The sequence below is a fragment of the Martes martes genome (genome assembly GCF_963455335.1).
Source record: "Martes martes genome assembly, chromosome: 9".
Taxonomy (NCBI): Eukaryota; Metazoa; Chordata; class Mammalia; order Carnivora; family Mustelidae; genus Martes; species Martes martes.
The window spans coordinates 87,465,278-87,483,902 of NC_137896.1; the positions used below are offsets into that span (position 1 = coordinate 87,465,278).

General features: G+C 51.1%; 1 protein-coding gene across 8 annotated transcripts in view; it reads left to right on the plus strand.

Moving 5' to 3' along the window:
- Positions 1 to 3,896: 3,896 nt before the first annotated feature.
- DYSF (dysferlin) overlaps positions 3,897 to 18,625 on the plus strand; it is a gene marked incomplete at its 5' end in the record, with an annotated part of 203,465 nt that continues 188,736 nt past the window's right edge. For 4 of the 8 annotated variants that reach the window (XM_080813126.1, XM_080813128.1, XM_080813130.1 and 1 more), the window contains one exon: positions 11,182 to 11,419. In XM_080813126.1, the coding sequence (XP_080669252.1) occupies positions 11,329 to 11,419 (91 nt within the window). Of the gene's footprint in view, positions 4,444 to 11,181; positions 11,420 to 18,625 lie in introns of those variants that run through there. The other 4 variants (XM_080813131.1, XM_080813133.1, XM_080813127.1 and 1 more) reach the window with 2 other exon arrangements.

Consider the following 18,625-nt stretch of genomic DNA (forward strand, 5'->3'; position numbering starts at 1 on the left):
GAGGGTGGGGAGTTGACCTTCCTTTATGTGCCCCACGACAGTAAGCAGTCGGAGGGCTCCAAATGCCTGTCCTTCTCAACAATGATCCGATTGCCTTGTCGGAGGCTCAGTATTCGTTTCCTGTGGCTGCTCTTACCAATTGTCCCAACTGTAGTGGTTACAACAGCAAATTTATTCTTTTGTAGTTCTAGGGGCCAGAAGTCCAAGGTCAAGGTGTGTCTTTTATTCCTGACTGCTGAATTTTCTCCACTTGTCCATGCATGTGGCTTCTTCTGAGCCTCCAGTTTCATTCAGCTCAGTTCCAGCCACACATAGAGGCTAGCATCCCTCAGTCTGAATTACAAATTCTTGGGAAGAGAGCATCTGATTGGTTCAGCGTTGAATCAGGTGTCTTTCCCTTTGCCAGGGGATTGTCTCAGAGAACATGGTTCTTTGAAGTACAGAAGACACCCCAAACATGTTCTACACATTGAAGAATAAAGTTGAGGTGCATACTTATTAAGAATTAATTTCTGGGGGCGCCTGGGTGGCTCAGTGGGTTAAGCCTCTGCCTTCGGCTCAGGTCATGATCTCAGGGTCCTGGGATCGAGCCCTGCATCAGGCTCTCTGCTCAGCGGGGAGCCTGCTTCCCCCCCCCCCTCTCTGCCTGCCTCTCTGCCTACTTGTGATCTCTCTGTCAAATAAATAAATAAAATCTTTTAAAAAATTAATTTCTGTACAGACTGACCTGTGCATAACAAGTTTGAAGAGGGGTGCCTGGCTGGCTTAGTCAGTAGAGCATGCAAGTCTTGAGTTCAGGGTCATGAGTTTGAGCCTCACATTGGGAGTAGAGTTTCCTTAAAAAGTTTGAACAGAACCTGCTGCATGAATAAATCATGTAGAGAAGTTACAAGGGGAATGTTTAACCCATAAAGAAAACTGGTTCTTGTCCAATCACTTCAGTCACACCATATTTGCAAGCAGGTAGGTGCTTCTGAGATCCAATTTTAGCTCTGCCTTAGAACGGCTTCATGTTACGTTATACATCTGAATAGAGCCAAACTGTACTTCTTTAAAAATAGATCCCAATTTGGGCTTTCCCTATATCAACAGGGCCTCTTGCCCTTCTTCCCAATGAAATTAAATTTTATTTCCTACTTGGTACCCTTCTCTAAAACCTGAATCTGGCAAACTCCTGACACATGCAAGGCACCCTGTGAATAAATGTTGGTTAAAGGAATGAAAAATGAGTCAATTACTTCATCCAAGCCAAAGGTTTCTCTTCTCCAGCAACGTATAATGGCCAAGGTTAGCAGCAAGAAACCTGATCTACTCCACTTGTTTTGCTTCCTCCTACTTCCTACCAGCTTGGCTTTAATTCTTCCCAACCCCACTCTCGCCACCTTGGGCCAAGTCCCCATCCTCTCTCACCTTGACCCTCTGCTGGAACTTCTAACTGATCTCTTTGGCTTCAGTCTGGCCCCTCGCACTTCATTCTCAAAAACAAAAACAAAACCAAAAACAAAACAAAAACAAAAACAAAAAACCAGTCAGAGAGAGCTGCTGAAGAGTAAATCAGATCCTGCCGTCCCTCTGAGGGACACAGGCCCTGTGTAGTTCTCTCAGCCTCACCCCCTCCATCCCTCCCCATCCCCCCACCTCCAGCCTGCTTTCCATAGTGGTCTTTCTCCCACCCTCCCCAGGGCCTTGACCCAGAGCATTTCCTTTCTGGTCTCTAGAACACCCCTTTCCCCTGCCCTGACCTCAGTCTTGCCCAGTGAACTCCTAATCATCCTTCAGATTTCATCCCATATAGCTCTCATGGTCCCTCAGATTACACGAGGGCCCCATCTTCTGTCCTTTTTTGCACTGACAGATTTGTAATGGTATATGATTGGCTTGATTATTTCTTAAGTGTCAGTTTCCTCCAGGACCATGGAAAGAAACTCCTTGAGATCAGGGACTGTATTAGTTTTCTAAAACTGCCATAGCCATATACCACAGACTGGGTGTCTCTCTCTCTCTCTCTTTTTTTTTTTTTTAAGATTTTATTTATCAGGTACAGAGAGAGAGAAAGGAGAGAGAGCACAAGCAGGGGGAGCAGCAGAGGGAGAGGGAGAAGCAGGCTCCCCGCTGAGCAAGGAGCCCGATGCAGGGCTCGATCCCAGGACCCTGAGATCATGACCTGAATTGAAGGCAGACGCTTAACCAACTGAGCCGCCCAGATGTCCCAGACTGGGTGTCTTAATAGAAATTTTTCTCACAGTTCTGGAGGCTAGAAATCCAGGAACAGGTTATTGATTGGCAAATTCGATTTCTTCTGAGGCCTTTCTCGTTGGCTTTCAGAGGGCTGCCTTCTCACTGGATGCTCGTGTGGTCTTTCTTCTGTATGCATACCTCCCCCGTGTCCCCTGTGTCCAGACTTCCTCTTGTCAGATTGGATTAGAGCCCCCAGTCTTGTTTTAACTTCATCACCTCTGTAAAGGCCCTAACTCCAAATACAGTCATATTCCTAACTCGGGGTTGGGGCATAGGAATTAATATATGGATTCTCAACATGCGGAATTGGGGGGGACACAATTCAGCCCCTAACAGGAACCAAGCCACTTCTGTTCATCATTGTGTCCCCACCACTCAGGACAGTACTTGGCATGTTGTAAGACTTGATACATGCCTGTTAAATGAACGACTGCATTTCAAATCCCCCCTCCCCCCCTTATCCTCTCTTCCCCCACTACATAGTGTGCTAGAGGCAAAGAAAAGAGGAGGCACAAGTTGCCACAGGAGGACCATAGGTGACCACAGGACATTATAGACCTTTCAGAAAGTCTTCTCTCCCCTGCCCACCCCCACCCCCGGCCCCACAGGCTATGGGACAAAACAGCTTTCTGTTCCTGCCCTGGGTGTGTGTGTGCTACCTCCGTGGGTTGCTGGGGAAGAAGTTTTGCTAACAGTTGCACACCCATCCAAGTTGCCCTCTTTAGAAGGTGAGTCACCAAACTTCTGGGAGTGCAGATCTACACAGTTCCCAGAAAGCGGTTTAGCCATAGGGACTAGGACCTAAAAAAAAGGCAAGTCCTGCAACTTTATCATTCCAAGGCTGAGAATCCAACCTAAGGAACTAGCAGAAGGGGCCCAAAATGGGCTTATATTCCAGTTTTTATATAAAAAAGTATGTCCTGCCATTATAATAGTGATGTATAACAATGGGAAAAAAGCTACACAAAATGATGTAGCTATTGATAAAACTGTCTATGAAAAATTTATAATGATGCAAAAAATATTACATGAAAACAGGACACAGAACTGCATATACATTGATCTCAGAAATATAATAAATAATTTACACACACATCTTCAGAGGAAAAGCCTGAATTGGTAAATATCCAAACGTTAATACTATTTTTTTCAGACTGAGATTTCTTTCCTTTATGGTTTTGTATTAAAAGTAACAGGTGTTGGGGCCCCTGGGTGGCTCAGTGGGTTAAAGCCTCTGCCTTCGGCTGGGGTCATGATCTTAGGGTCCCGGGATCGAGCCCCACATGGGGCTCTCTGCTCAGCAGGAAGTCTGCTTCCCTTCCTCTCTCTCTGCCTGCCTCTCTGCCTACTTGTGATCTCTGTCTATCAAATAAATAAAAAAAAAAAAGTAACAGGTGTTGTTTCACAGCCAAAAAAAAGGGCGGGGGGAGACGTGGTGGGGGGGAGCAGAGGTTTTAAGGCAGCCAGAATAGGCCGGTGAATGAGATTCCTTAGCTCCCGGCTTCTCCGGAAAGCGCTGTCCGTGCGCCCGCCCCCCACCTGGTTCTCAGAGCTGCGGACTGACTCGGACTCGGACTCGCGGCCGCGGGAGGAAGCGACGGGCTTGGCGAGGCGCGCGGCCAGGGGTGGGTGGAAGGTCGGGGGAGGGACTGAGCCTTTCTCCTGTCGGGAGCGAGATCTGGACTGCGCTGGGCGTCCGGAGCCGTGGGCCAGCCCCCCGCCATCGCGGCCGCCGCCCCGTCCGCTGTTCCCCGGCCAGGTGCAAAACGCCTTGTCATTGGGAGAGTCTGCGGCCGGAGCATTGAATTACAGCTCAGCTGAGCCCGGGTAGGGCGGCGGGGCTGGAAGATGAGCAGAAGCCCCTGTTCTCCGAGCGCCCGCCGACTAGCGGGGTAAGCGCGGCTGGGGCGGCAACCGGGTGTAGCCCCCTGGAGCAGCGCGGGGCTGGCCTGGTTCTCCTCAAAAGCAGAAGATCTGAGCCAGGAGCTAGTGATCCCAACCGGCCTCCCTAGCTTTCTCCAGTTAGGGAGACCCACCAGCTGCGCCTCGATCGTCCCCGACCTTCCCCAGCCTTCTCCTCGCGCCCTGGGCGCACGGGGCCCTAACTCGTGCCAGACATGCTGAGGGTCTTCATCCTCTATGCTGAGAACGTCCACACCCCGGACACCGACATCAGCGATGCCTACTGCTCTGCGGTGTTTGCAGGTAGGAGGGGCCGGCATCCCCGCAGGCTGGGAGGGTGGGGGTCGGAGAGGGGCCTCCTGGACCTCCACTCAGGGAGCTCCGGGATGGGAGAGAAGAGACTCCATGAGCCGGGCCAGACTGACTTTGGGTGTCTCAGAGACCCACATCCTGGGGAAGGGGCGACCCAGAGGGAAACCGAGGCAAGGAGAGAAGTGGTTGAACTGCACTTCTCTGGGGCCTGGAAGCTGAGGCCAAGTTGGAGCTACGTTGCGCCTGGGGGAGGGGGCACATTTCTCCTCTCACTCTTCTGATCTCTTAAAAGAGGTCTTTCCTTTCTGTGGGCAGCGAAGCTCTCTACTGCAGGGATCCCCTCCTCTGCGCGTGGAGGGCTGGGTCTCAGGCCTATTTATAGCCCAGCTGTCTTCCCCAGCCTGGGCCTGGCGGCTGTCCTAGGCCCCAGCTCTCTATCACAGGCTGGGTTGGCTGGCCTGGCCACTGGGGGCAGAGGCACCGCCCACCTCTTCAGGGATCCTACTCTTGCTTTGTGCACAGGATGGGAGAAATTAAGCAGCTGGTCCAGCTAACACCAGCACCAGCCTCTAGGAACTTTCTCGCCTCTGCACTCCCCTCCCACCAGACTGGAACTTGTTGGGGAGTGGTATCTGGGGAATGCTATCTTCATCATCCTTGAACAAAGGAGCCTGCTCCCCTATCCGGATGGGACCTCCCAGAGTAAAGCCTTCCTATGGTCATGAGTGGACTTTTCCTCCAGGAGGTGAGGGCCAGGCCCCACCTGTTTACCTGGAAGCCCCTCAGGGCTAAGTCAGAGCTGTGGGCTACCCAGCTGAGTCTTTGGGTTTGGAGCCAGCCTGGGGGAGAAGGACCAGAGTGTGAGAGTCCAACCCCCACCAACCAGATGGGTTTGCTCTTTGTCTCCATGACTTGTCATTTTCCTTCTCTTCAAAGACCTGGCTTCATCCCAGCCCCCCCGAAATCCTGGAAACGACTGGTCCCTGACCTTTCAGCAGAGCTCTCTTTTTGAGCTCCTGGATCTTCGTGTTCCCAGCCGCCCATGTGCACATGTATTCCCAGACACATGTCCACCCAGGAGTGCCTGTGACATCTCCAGGGTTCCAAGGGGTAGAGGGTTAGAGAACCAAGGCATGTGTCCACAGCAGCACACACCGATGTGTCCTAACAGGCACATACGCCCACACACTCCTGGATATGAAATCTGGGGTTTCTTAGGGAGGAGTCCCTGAAGGGGCCTATGGCCTGGGAAGCAGCCTGCGCCAAGAGGAGAGGGACAGAGGGGGAGTGGGAGGTGACATTCCAGCTGTGCTTCTTTGCTAACATTCAGCTTTGACCTGTTTTCGACCGGTTTCCCACAGTGGCCTCCGGACATGAACTTTATCCAGGTGTTTCCAGGGGGAAGACAAAGGCATGAATGGGGGGCCTCCTCACTTCCGCTGCATCCTCAGCACTGGGCAGGCCAGGCCAGTGGCCTCACGGAAGGCCTTGGGCTCCTCGGTGCTCAACTCCAGGGAGCACCACTCCCACTGTGAATGTCCCCCTGACTGAAGGGAAGGAGGGTAGTGTCACCGTGGAGGGAGGGGGAAAACCCTGTACATTAATGGCTGCCTCTTACTCCAGCAACTCTTGGCGGGGAGGGGCGGGGGAAGAGCCCTAGCCCAAGGGCTGAGCAGGCTTTGTGATGGCATCCTCTAGACCTGTCCAATGCTCAAAGAACCTCTAGGGGGGGCCGCCGCCTCACCCTGCCTGTGTCCTCAGGGGTCTTGTCTCCTCTGATGCCCATTCAGTCAACCACATTTTCCTTCCCTGATCACAACCCCCATCTCCCAATCCCCCTCACCCCCACCATAGCACACGCATACTTGCCTCATGCTGTGAAGTCCCCCTACCCAGGCCGGGCTCTGAACCCTAGCAGCAGAAGGGAAAGAATGAATAATGTATGGGAAAGCACTTTCTAACCCCTGAAGCGCTTTGCCCACAGGGATGTGGCTGGTGCGGCTCCATGGCTGGCGGCTGGCTCCGTGGCTGTCTGTGGGCAGTCTTCCCCATCCCCCACCCTTCAGCCTCCATCCCTATCCCTGACTGAGCCCCTCCCCACATCTGCCTGTTGTTAGTCCGCATTCTTGTCCTTTGCCTGCTGCCTGGCTCCTCTGGGTGGGCTCCCCACTTCCCTGAGGAGAAGGGAAGTAAGTTGTCTCTTGCTGACAGTGAGTGCCCCCAGAGGGGGCTGGCTGGAGCCCTGCTCTGCCAGTCGTGGACGTCACTGCCAGGCAGTCATGGGGGAATGCGGTGCCTCCCTTCCCTAGCCCTGGACACATTCCACCTCCTGCACTGGCCAAGCTCTTAACCCATGTCCAAATTTGGCCTCCCCACAGCATTCAGGCCGGCTCACTCTCCTTCTCTCAGTCAGGGCCCGATTAGTGAATGACTACACAGAAGGTTCTGGTCTCTCAGAACGAAACAGCGTTCTGGGAAGTATTCCCTCACCAGTGAGCCTGGATCTGGCCTTCCCAGGCCCTTTAGGCTTGGGGCCCACAGAGCCCCTCCTTTGGCTACCTGATTATAATATCCCAGAATGACACCCACTCTGTGCCTGCATAACTTCATTTCATGCCCACTGCAGCTTTGTGAGGCCAAAGGGCAGGGATATTATTTCCCTTTAGAGATGAGCAAATAGGCCCAGAGCAGTACAGGAGCCTGGCCAAGATCACACAGGGGTCAAAGTACCTCCCATCCTCACCCCACCCCCTCCCTCTTCACCGCCCTCTGTTGTTCTCAGCACCCATGGCTCATGAATAAGAAAGTGCTTTGGAAAGCATACCAAGGGCTGCCCACAGCCTGGGTGGCCTGGGCCTGAGCCAGCAGGGGGGGCGGGGAGGTGGGGGAGGGGGTGGAAGAGCTTGGGGTACCTAGCATGGGGCTAAGTCAAAGTGGGGGGCATATAGGGAGTGTCTTATAGGCTGCAGGGAGTGCCTATAAGACAAAGGACCAAAACATGGAGGATTCTGAGTCTAAAAATGTGTATTCATCCCCAGGAGAGAGAATGGGCATTCATTAAGCACAAACAATGTACCATTTTCAGAAGCTGTTTCTTTAAAACCCCACAACAACCGTCTGAAAGAGACATATTTAACTGATACCCAGCTTACTAGGAGGTAGGCACTGTTCTACATAGAACTCATGAGCTGCATCACGTTCCAGCTGTAATTTATACCACGTACTTTATGTAGACCTTTGATCCTCCTCCCAAACATATATAATAGCAACTAGTATGCTCCCACTTTACAGACAAGAAAACTGTGGCACAAAGAGGTTAAGTTATACACTGGTGGGTCGTGGAGTTGGGAATCAAGGCCGTGTGCTCTGGCTCCAGAACCCCATCTTTAACTACTTCACTGTCTCCTTTGGGTCTTAGCTTTGATTTTCAGGAGACAAGCAGGAAGAGGCGGAGGAGCAGGATTTATCTGCTCACACCATACTGCTTGGCACTCAATACGTATTTAGTATTACTGTTATATAGGATTATATATACATTTATTATAATTATTATGACAGCTGATATGTATTGTACAGGTACTAAGAAATCACCTCACACACCCAAGGAGACTCTCACTACTGTTTTTACCTGGTCATTCCAGTTGTCAGTTGTCTGTCCAGCTGCAGTCCTTCCAGACTGGGCATAGTGGACTCAGTGGTGAGTGGCCATCCCCTCTGCCTCAAGGGACCCTGGTCTTGTTTCCTCTGGCTGCCCCTCCTGGAGCAGCCCCTTCTGAGCTGAGGCATTGGTCCCGCTGCCTGATGTCTGGCCTGTGACATTCACCATGGTCTAGGTCTTTCTGGGAACAGATAGGTATCCCTCCGGTGACTCCTCAAGCCCACAAACCTCAGTCCCTCTCCCCAGGCCAAACTCACTCTCAGTCTCTGCTCCCTGCACACTGATCTCTTTCCGAAACTGGTTCATTAGAATGAAATGGGAACCAGGAGAGTGTGAGCACCTCTTGCAGACCTACTGTGTGCCAGCCACTGTGCCAGAAGGGCCATTGTTCAATTTAATCCTCCCAGCGGCTCTGTGAAGTATCATTCTCTTGATTTCGCGATAGTGGAAACAGTCTCTGAAAGGTCAAGTCACATGCTTCAGGGCACACAGCTATGCAAACTCAGCTTCCAAACAGGTCCCCTCGCCCCCTGACAACCCCACCGTGGCTCCTAAGCTGGTACCATCACAGAGGTCCCAGAGTGGCCTGGGGTGCGGAGGCGCTGTCCTTACCTGCATTGTCAGGTGGGACACAGACCTGGCTGCAGGTGAGCTCCCACTAACCGGGGCCGTGAACACAAGAGTCTCTCTCCCTCACCTAACGGTTGATGTGTGGGGAGTCCTGGCTGGTATGGTTCTGACCCACGAGGCTTCCGGGACCCCGGGTCCTTCTGTTTTGTTGCTCTGCTATCTCCAGGGGTCCCCTCGACAACATGGTTGGTGACGGCTCACCGTGACAACCTATCCTGCTGCATGGACAGGAGTGACCCTTCCCAGACAGTTCCCTTCTGCTCATCTCTTGGTCTCATCATGGCTGTGTCCAGCCGGGAGGGAGGCTGGGAAATGTAGTCTTTCTGTTTGGCTGGCCATGGGTCCAGGTAAGACAACGCAAAATTTCTGTGAAAGAAGGGGAGAACATAGGAGGGAGACAAGTTGAGGTCCCAGGACACTGTCTATGAGAACTGCGTTCCTGATACAAGTCCCCTTGGGAGGGAGCCCCCTTTAGGCCTCAGCTGCACTGGAATGTCAGCCGTCTCATCAGAGAGAAGTGAATGGCCACCAGGCTGGGCAGCTGGAGGTTGGGGATGGGAAAGAGGCCTCAGGAAGTGTCCCGGGCTCAGGCCACCAGCTGCTGATTTTCTGGTTTACAGAACAGACGTGTGGAGCCTCTGTTCCTTGGACACAAGCCAAATGTTTGTACAAGTCCCTTGGAATATTCCTCTGGAAATATTAGATAGGCTCCCTACAGATTTCCTGTGCTGCCTCTGACAGATTAGGGCCGGAGGAGGTGGCAGGGGGTGAGGGACTGGGGGAAAGCGGCATGGCCTGGAATCACTGTGACAATAATAAAAAAAAATATCCTAAATCATTACATCCAAAATTCCTCCAGGGGGCAGTACTGCCCTCCTGGAGAACCATCGACTTAACCTCATCATGGGACTGTAAGGGCCACTGGGGAGCCAAGTCCATGGTCCACTGCGGTGACCCCAGGCCGGCTCCTACTGTGCACAGGGAATACCCGACCGACTGAAACGGCCTTGGTCTCGCCCCTCACTGCCTCCGCCATCCAGCTAGATCTCACACAGGTGATTGCACCTAGTGATTCCCTACAGTTGCAGTGAGTGCCAAGAAGAAAAGTGCGGCTGTCCCATTGTTGGCCAGAGGGACCCAATCTGGACCTTGATGTCAGAGATGGCTTCCCCAGGGAAGCGGTCTGTCAGCTGAGGCCTAAGGATGAATGGGGGTGGTCTTGGAAAGAGAGAGGGGAAGGCATTTGTGTGCAGAGGGGACAGCAGAGCTCCAAGTTGGAAGAGAGCTCTGTGTGTTCCCCAAATGGAGAAGCCACTGAAGCTGGGACTCAGAGCGAGAGGTGGAGTGGCCCTTCCCAGCGGGTAGAGGTAAGGGGTCTGGGCTCTATCCCAAGAACAAGGGAAACCTTTGAGGCCTGATCATATTTGTTTTAGGATTGATAATGAACCGGAGGTCCCAGGCAGGAGAGGGTAGTAGAGGAAATGGCTCTGGGGAGGCATTTGGATGTTGTGGGTGCACGGATGCTACTCAAGTGTGGGGTGTCAGCAGGGAAGATTCAGCTTCTAGTAAGTGAAATCTTGCCTCAAGTAGACTTTAATAATAAACAGCCTTAAAGTGATCTTCACTCCCAATACTTGCCCGTTGGAAGGAACTCCCATTGTGTACTAGGCCCCGGCTTGACCCAGAGACATGGCAGGCTCTGTACAGGCGCGGGGCCTGGAGGGTGCTGTCGGAGCTGTGTCAGGGGACCGAGTGGGCAGCCGGTGGATCTCTGTGCTCCAGGGAACACAGTATCCCTTGGACAGACACCCCCGCCCGCGGAGAGGAACGACCCCAGACTGCTCAGGGGAAGTTGAGGGGCGGGTTCGCGAGGGCTCGGGCCCAAGAGAACGGCAGCCTGGGCCCCGAGGGGGGTGGTAATGGGGAGGGCGGCGCAAGGCCCGGGGCTCAGGGTGCCTCGTGTCGCTGCGTCGCTTCGCACGCTCGTCCAGCGCTCGCTCCAGCTAGTAGTTTGGCGCAGACACTCGGCGTTCCTGCGGCCGGATGTCCCTTCCTCCCGCCTTCGCTCATTCCTCCTTCACCCGGGTTTCGCAGCGCCTCGGGAGTGCGGGCCCGGGCTGGGCGCAGCCGGGTGCAGAGCCGCGGCCGCCCGCGAGGTCCGCACGGGTGCGCTCGGGGCTCGGACAAGCTGGGCGGAGGGCTCCGAGTCGCCGCGGCCTGGCACAGCTGTGCGCCCCGCGTCAGCGGCGCTTCCGTCTCCGGCCCAAGGCGACGAGCCGCCGAGGGGGACCGGCGCCCCCACCGGCGCGCTTCTGACCCCGGCCCCGCCCTGCCCACCAGCCGCAGGGCGGGTCGGGGCGGGGGCCGGGGTGGGGTGGGGGAGGGTCCGCCCAGCGGGTGTCCGGTGTCCTCCCCGCGGCCGCGGCCAGGCGCGGGGACTGTTCCGCGGAAACGCAGCGAAGGCGACAGCTCCCTTCTGGCACGAGTGCCGCGGAGTCGGGCGCTCGCTCGGTGGTGCCCCGACCCTTTGCTCCCGCTCCCGCTCGCGTCTTACCCGCGCGCCCCTGCGCGCCCCGGGCGGCCGAACCATGCTGTGCTGCCTGCTGGTGAGGGCCAACAACCTCCCCAGTGTGAAGAAGGACCGGCGCAGTGACCCGGTCGCCAGCCTGACTTTCCGAGGTGAGAGCCCCGTGGGCGCCGGGCCCGCGCCACCCGACTCTGGGCGCGCCCGGCCGGGTCTGCGGCCACCGCTCCGGCACTAACCCTAGCCCACCGCACAGGGACAGAAATCTCAGCCCTGCAGGGAGGACCGGGAGGTTGAAACCGAGCAGAGTAAACACCATAGTGCTCTGAAATTGTGAAACACTGGAAGGCCCGTAGTAGGTCAACAGTTTTTACTTTCCTAAGACCTATACGGAGAGGTAATAAAGTTCGAGCCCTTACCGACAGGGCAGTGGGGATAGGGATGGGAGAAGAAAGATCGGTGCAGAATAGAGAGAGCAATCAGGATCACTTAGAAACTCGCCATGTAGATGGTGTGTTTTTGAAACTGTCTTGATTTCATTCATTCATTCATTCACTCATTTGTTTGCCCATCTTTACTGAACACTGTCCGTATTGAATCACCATGTCTCAAAGAGCCCATGCCCCTACAAGGGGTGCTTGGACAAGAGAGGGTGTCTCTCTCTGTAGCAACAGAGGACTTGAAACTCCCCTTCTCACTGTGCACCTTTAACCCATCCTCTTTGAGGCAGACATTCCCGTGGGAGGAGGTGTCTCAGGAGGGGCAAAGGAAAGAGGAAGGATATGTTAAAATTAAGAGAAGGAGGGCACCTGGGTGGCTCAGTGGGTTAAGCCTCTGCCTTCGGCTCAGGTCATGATCTCAGGGTCCTGGGATCCAGCCCTGCATTGGGCTCTCTGTTCAGCAGGAGCCTGCTTCCCCCCACACCCCCGCCTTCTTCTCTGCCTACTTGTCATCTCTCTGTGTCAAATAAATAAATAAAATCTTTAAAAAAAAATTAAGAGAAGGAACAATGGCTGTGAGTCAGGACCCCAGTTCTGCAAAGACAGGAACATAAGGGGAGGAGAAGGGGTTTCTCTCTTACCAGGAAGCGTATCCTGTGGTTTTGTGGAATTAAAATATACGTGCCTCAGAAAAGATGGTCAAAAGTAGAAGGAAAAGTGGCTGGTGTTTTCATGTGATTTGAAAACTGTGAGGGCACCAGGGGGCTCTTTAGCTCTGACCCATGATCTCCATCTGGTCCCCAAGCCCCCCAGAATAATAATGATCATAGATGGTAGACACGATTTGGCAAAGTGAGAACTCTTTGCTTTTCTTCTTTCTAGAGAGGCAATTTACATTTTATCTCTTTTTTGAAAAGGTGAGTGAAGACATTTTAGAAAACGTTGCTATTTTCATTAACTGGTGACATTCCTGGGAGCCTACTATGAAATGCAACTTCATGATAAGGTTGCTAGCTTGTGTGCCTAAGCCATTCCCTTATAGAAATTGTGGGTCTACCCTTGGCGGGAAAAGAAGTTCTGGAAGGATCTTGAGACCAGAGGCCTACAGCAGCCTAGGTCTCTTGGATGCTTTGGGATCTGTTCACAGATCTCTTTCCCTGGTTCTGGAACAGTCTTGTGGTAGCTCCCAGTCTCTCCATTCTGCAGATAAGGAAATGGAAACCTGAGCAAGTTTATGTGTCCAGGTCGGTGGTCACAACAGGGAATGCTTGGAGGGGTCAGTGCCCTTGAGTCGGGAAGGTGACCAACTCTGTCGAGGCCCCTCTTGGCTGTTGCCCTGGCCTGGGTAACCCCATACAGCTGCTGTCCCCCTAGTGTCTGTGTTCCCCACCCTTTGTTATTTATTTATATTGATAAGCTCCTAGCAAAACTGAAACATAATAGACTGTAACATTTCCCAACTATTCAAAGTCTATTGTTTTTGAAGGCTGTGCTGCAATACCACCGTCTCCAAGGAGGCCCCCAGGATTCCCCTGGCATTCCTTAGTCTCTTCTCTCTCTGTGTAGACAACACCTTGCTCCGTCTACTAGAGCACTCACCACGGTCTGTCTGTGCTCACACTTAGGATGCCGTGACTCCTTGGGATGGCAATCTGTCCTCTTTTCATCAGGATATTGGGTACTGGAGACACGTGGGTGCTCTGGAATGTTTGTGTTCTTTCTGGCCCAGGCTCTGCCATCCCTCAGAGGTGCCTTGGAGCCTCATGCAGTCTGGGGCGATGGTCCTTAAACTTTCCCGTGCCTGAGAATCCTCTGGGGAGTATGCTTGCAAGACAGATTCCTGGTCTCTGATCCAGGAGGTCTAAGTGACCTGAGGCTCAGCACTTAACATCTACTTGATGCAGAACATTTGGGAACCACACCTTGAGAGAAACTGATGCCGGAGTTGGTGAAATGTGAAATTAACGCCATTCCTTCCTCCCCTCCCACCCCAGAGGCTGTTCATGCTGCAGGCTGGGGCCGAGCGGATGCTTGGGGAGAGAGGTCATTCGAATCAGACCCAGAATTTACAGATCATTCCTTCTGGGGTGCTCCATCCAGCTGCACATCATAATCATGGGGAAGGCTTTAAAAAAGACCACGGCCAACCTTTATTCCCTCCTATCTTGAATTGCTGGAGGGGTTTCTAAGAATTCTCCAACATTTCAGATGTACAGTCAGGGGTTTGAAGGCTTGAGCCCAATCCCCTTCTGGCATGGAGGGGGCTGTGACCTGCTTGCAGAGAAAACAGCCTGGGCTGTGTGCTTGGCTTCCACTTGAAGCCTGAGATGCATGGGTTCAGCCGGCCTCACTTTCCCTGCAGTTGTTCTCAGGGCATTCCAGGCAGAGATGTAATTTCAGGACCCACCTCCCAAAATAGACTATGATCTCTGGGAGGCTGGACTCTGAGGGCACTTTCTGGTTTCCCTCTCTCAAGTGTTCGGGCTGGAGGCTATTAATGAATACTTATCATTCCTTTGTTCTTGTATTAATTAAATAATTAGTGAACTAGAACTCCCATGAGTACCTGGGCTGTAGCAGATAGTTTTGCCTGATTATCTACGTGAACGAACAGCTTCATTAACTATATCATTTAACCATCTGGACCTCTCTTCTGCCCCGCCCATTTTCCACCAGCTAATGTGAATACTTATGTCCCTCCATTTATGCATTTATTTCACTGAACAAATATTTATCGAGCACCTACTATGTGCCAGATGCTGGTCAAGGTGCTGGGGATACATCCAAGAGCAAAATCAGATCCTCCTTCTGCTGGCACTCAGACATCTTATTTCCTTGAGGGTGTGATCTCCTGTGAGCTGGCTTGGTGAGTTTCTACCCTGCTTCACCCAGGCTCACCAGCAAGAAACGGGACTCATTACTGCTCCTTTCCTTCCCTCAACCTGTCCGGGTCTCTTTTCTGCTCCTCCCTCCCCCGTCTCTCCATCCTCCCCTCCCTTCTGACTCCTGGGGAGGTCTCTGGGCTCCAGGCAGGAGCCTGGGGGATCTTCTAGAACCCTCTGAAAATGGAAACACTCCTGAAGGACATATGTGACTCCCCTGTAGAGGGAAGGTGGGCTGCGGGGTCCCAGACTCACTGAATCTGGCGTTTTAAACATTGAAAGTGACTTTAAAGCATTGAAAATAGCATTCTACTTTCTTTTTGTGAATACAGTATAGACTCAATATGAAAAAGGACCAATGACAGAAAGGTATGAGGCAAATAGTAAAGAATGGTCCCAAATCCTGGTACTTTGAATTAACTTAGCAGTTTGATATATTTCCTCCAAGATTCTTTTTTCTTCTTTTTCAAAAAAAGCAATTTTAGTTGTGAAATTTAACATCTGAGTAAAGTACACACGATATAAATGTGTGCTTTACTGCACTGACTCTCAGACATTTTGGGGTGTTGCCACTGGGTGAGGTGGGGGTGGGGGTCTGCTAATGGCATCTAGTGGGTAGGAGCCAGAGAGGCTGCTAAACATCCCATAGCATATAGGGCTGCCCCACAACACCCAAGGAATTATCCAGCCTCAAATGTTCATAGTGCCAAGGTTGAGACACCCAGCTGTAACGAGTAAATGAAGAGGGGGTAACCATGTATATTACCCAGGACAAGGAATAGAACCTGGCCAGCCACCCCTCCCCCACCAGAAGACCCAGAGACCTTGCCTTCCTCCATAGAGGTAATCCCATCCCATATTTCTTTTTTCAAATGTTTAAATATTTACATTTTCTTTTCTTAAAATTTAATTAAATTTTTCAGTGTTCCAAGATTCATTGTTCAAATATTTATATTTTCACTCAACAATAATAAACCAGGGGTATTTCTCTATGTCGGTAAATATTCTTTGACACACCTTTTAAAATGTCTGCATAATATTTTATTATAGGGCTGCACCCTATTTCAGTGAACCAATCCCCTATGGATGTGTACTTCGGTTACATCAAGTTTTTTATATTTATAGCCAGTGCTCTAGTGATACTATCACTGTAAGAAATACCCTGGTGATGAAATCTTTGTCTGCATATTTAATGATTTTCTTTGAGTAAATACTGGAAGTGGCATTGACGTGTCACAGGTTAAAGGTGTGTGTAAGGATTTGCTGCATTTCCCAAATTGTTTTCCTGAGAATCTGTACCAGCTTTACTTTCTCATTAGCTGAGTATGAAGGTGTATTTTCCTATAATCTTACTAACACAAAACATTATCATGCTTTCCCAGTCTTCTTTAACTATATCTTAGGTTCAAGTAGTATTTGTGATATTTCAATGTCATTACCTATTTGCATTTATTTCTTACTGAATTGCTTTTTAATTCGCCCAGTTTTTGGGGGGAGGAGTTTGTTTTTTTCTTAGTTAGTTGCGAAGTGCTCTTTATATATTAAGGATGTTAATATTTTGTCATAGGTATTTCAGATTTCTTCTGCACTTCTAATTGGCCTTTTGAGTTCAAAGACTACCCCTCTCAGAGTGTATTCCATCACATCAGCTTATCCAGCTGCCACCACCTCTTCTTGGCTAGCTGTTTCCTGGAAAGGGTGGTTTCAGTTAGGATTTAGAAAGATGGATATTAGGGTGAGAAATTGAGGGTGAGAAGAGCAGGACACTTTTCTCCTTTCAGTTGCCATTGCCTTTTGGTTTTGTGTTGATGCTTTGAATTTTTATCCTGTTTTTTGTCCCATGGATATTCTAATGAAGTCACAACAGAATGCCCCAAACAGAGCAAGTCCTCAGACGTATCTGTGGAGTAATCAAGGCAGCCCGCAGGATCTTCAGGTGCCAAGCAGCTTCTTTCAGTAGATCTTGTCTCCTGACTCATGGGCAGAAACAGCCTGTCTCTCTCTCTCTGGGAGTCTGGAACACCCCATCTCCTCTCCTTCTCTCTGCTCTGTCTCCAAACGAATGGCCCCACCAGCCACTCTTGCATCCATGTCAGAACCTGAGACATCTTCTGCTCTCTTCTCCTTTCCCTCTTCCCCACCCAGGTGCTGGTCAGTGGGCCCCAGACCCGTAACCTGTGTCCTCACCATCTCACACCTGGACTTTTAACAAAAACGTGGTAAAATACACATAACACAAAATTTTCCACCTTAATCATCTTTAAGTGTACATTTCACTGGTATTAAGTTCATTCATAGTATCATGTAACCATCACCACCATCCATCCCTGTAACTCTTTCATCATCCCCAACTGAAACCTCTACCTGTTAAATAGTAACTCCCCATGTCGCTGGTAACTGGCCGCTTTCACTTAGTATAATGTCCTTGAGGTTCATCCATGATGTGGCCTGGTCAGAATTCCCTTCCCTTTTAAGGCTGAGTCATATTCTATTGAATGTATATCCCACATTTTGCTGGTCCATTTGTCTATCAGTGAACATTTGGTTTGCTTACACATTTTAACTACTAGGAGTCATACTGTTGTATGCATGGGTGTACCAGTATCTCTCTGAGACCCTCCTGAACTTTTATGAGAGCTTGTGACTTGTCACTGTCTTTATACCCACCACCCTCCAGCTGGGGTGCTGGGACTCCTGGACTTCTCTTTCTTTCCATGTAGCCTCAGACCTTCCCTCTCCACAAGGCCTCCAGCGTGATCCCTCCTGTAGAGTAGCTAGCCTTCTTACATGGCCACTCAGGGCTCCCAAAGGTGTGAGAGCAGAAACTGTGGGGCCTACTCTGAGCCACGGGGCCAGCTCAGATCAGTGTGGAGGGGTACCATATGAGGATGTGAATGCTGGGACACTGGCTCATGGGGGCCATCTTTCGAGGCCATCTTCCCTACATTTTCAGCTCTAGGAAGCAGGGACAACTTCTTTCTTCATTTGGCCATGACAACAGTATGGCTCTGGTTTACTGCAACCACTTTAATTAGTTCTGTTCTCAACACAGTGCAGGCACATGACAGGTATCAGTAAATATCTATAAACCTTCGTTTCCACCACTCCCCTACATGGGTTTCAATGTCCCCGTGTATTAGGGAGAGCAACGGAGTCTTAGTGTTGCGATGCTTCACTTTTTCGTGCTTAAAAATTTATTTGTTCTGGTAAATATATATAACATTTACCATTTAAACCATTTTCAGATGTACAATTCAGTGGCATTAACACGGCCACATTGTTGTGTAAGCATCACCACTATTCATTTCCAGAACTTTTGCATCATCCCAACTGAAACTCCATGCCCCTTGCACAGAACCTGCCCATTCCTCCTCCTCTCAGCACCTGTAAACCTCGATTCTACTTTCTGTGTCTATGAATTTGACTGACTATTCTAGGTACCTCACGTAAGGGGTGTCATATAATACTGCCCTTTTGTGTCTGCCTTACTTCTTTTAGTGTAATATTTTCAAGGTTCTTTTATGTTGTAGCACGTGTCAGAATTTCCTTCCTTTTTCAGGCTGAGTCATGGCTCATTGTTTGTATATCCCACGTTTTGTTTGTCCATTCATCTGTTGATAGACATGTGGGCCTTGGGGTCTTTGAGGTGTGTTGGGAAATGAATCAGCGCCCCTCAGCTTTTCTTTGAACCCTCCTTGGACAGGGATAAATCCCACTGACTTTACAGACTGAGTGCACCCCTCACTGAAAACCCCTTCTTTACAGTTTGTCTTCTCTATGATCCCACCAGCCGCAAAGATTCCATTGTCATCAGTGTCATGAAAACAAGCATTCTGTCTGCTTCCCGCGACCTTATAATTATGTTGTGGGGATGTGGGGCTGCTGGGGGATTGCCAGTTGGCTCTGCCAGAGCTCAGGGCACTCCCTTCCACACTGTAAGTGCTGTGGGTGTCCACCACCCTGGGGCTAACCAGCAGCTGGGGCCACTGAAAGGAGCCTGTCCCTGAAAGGTGGGCCTGGAGGTACGTGTGAAGCCTGG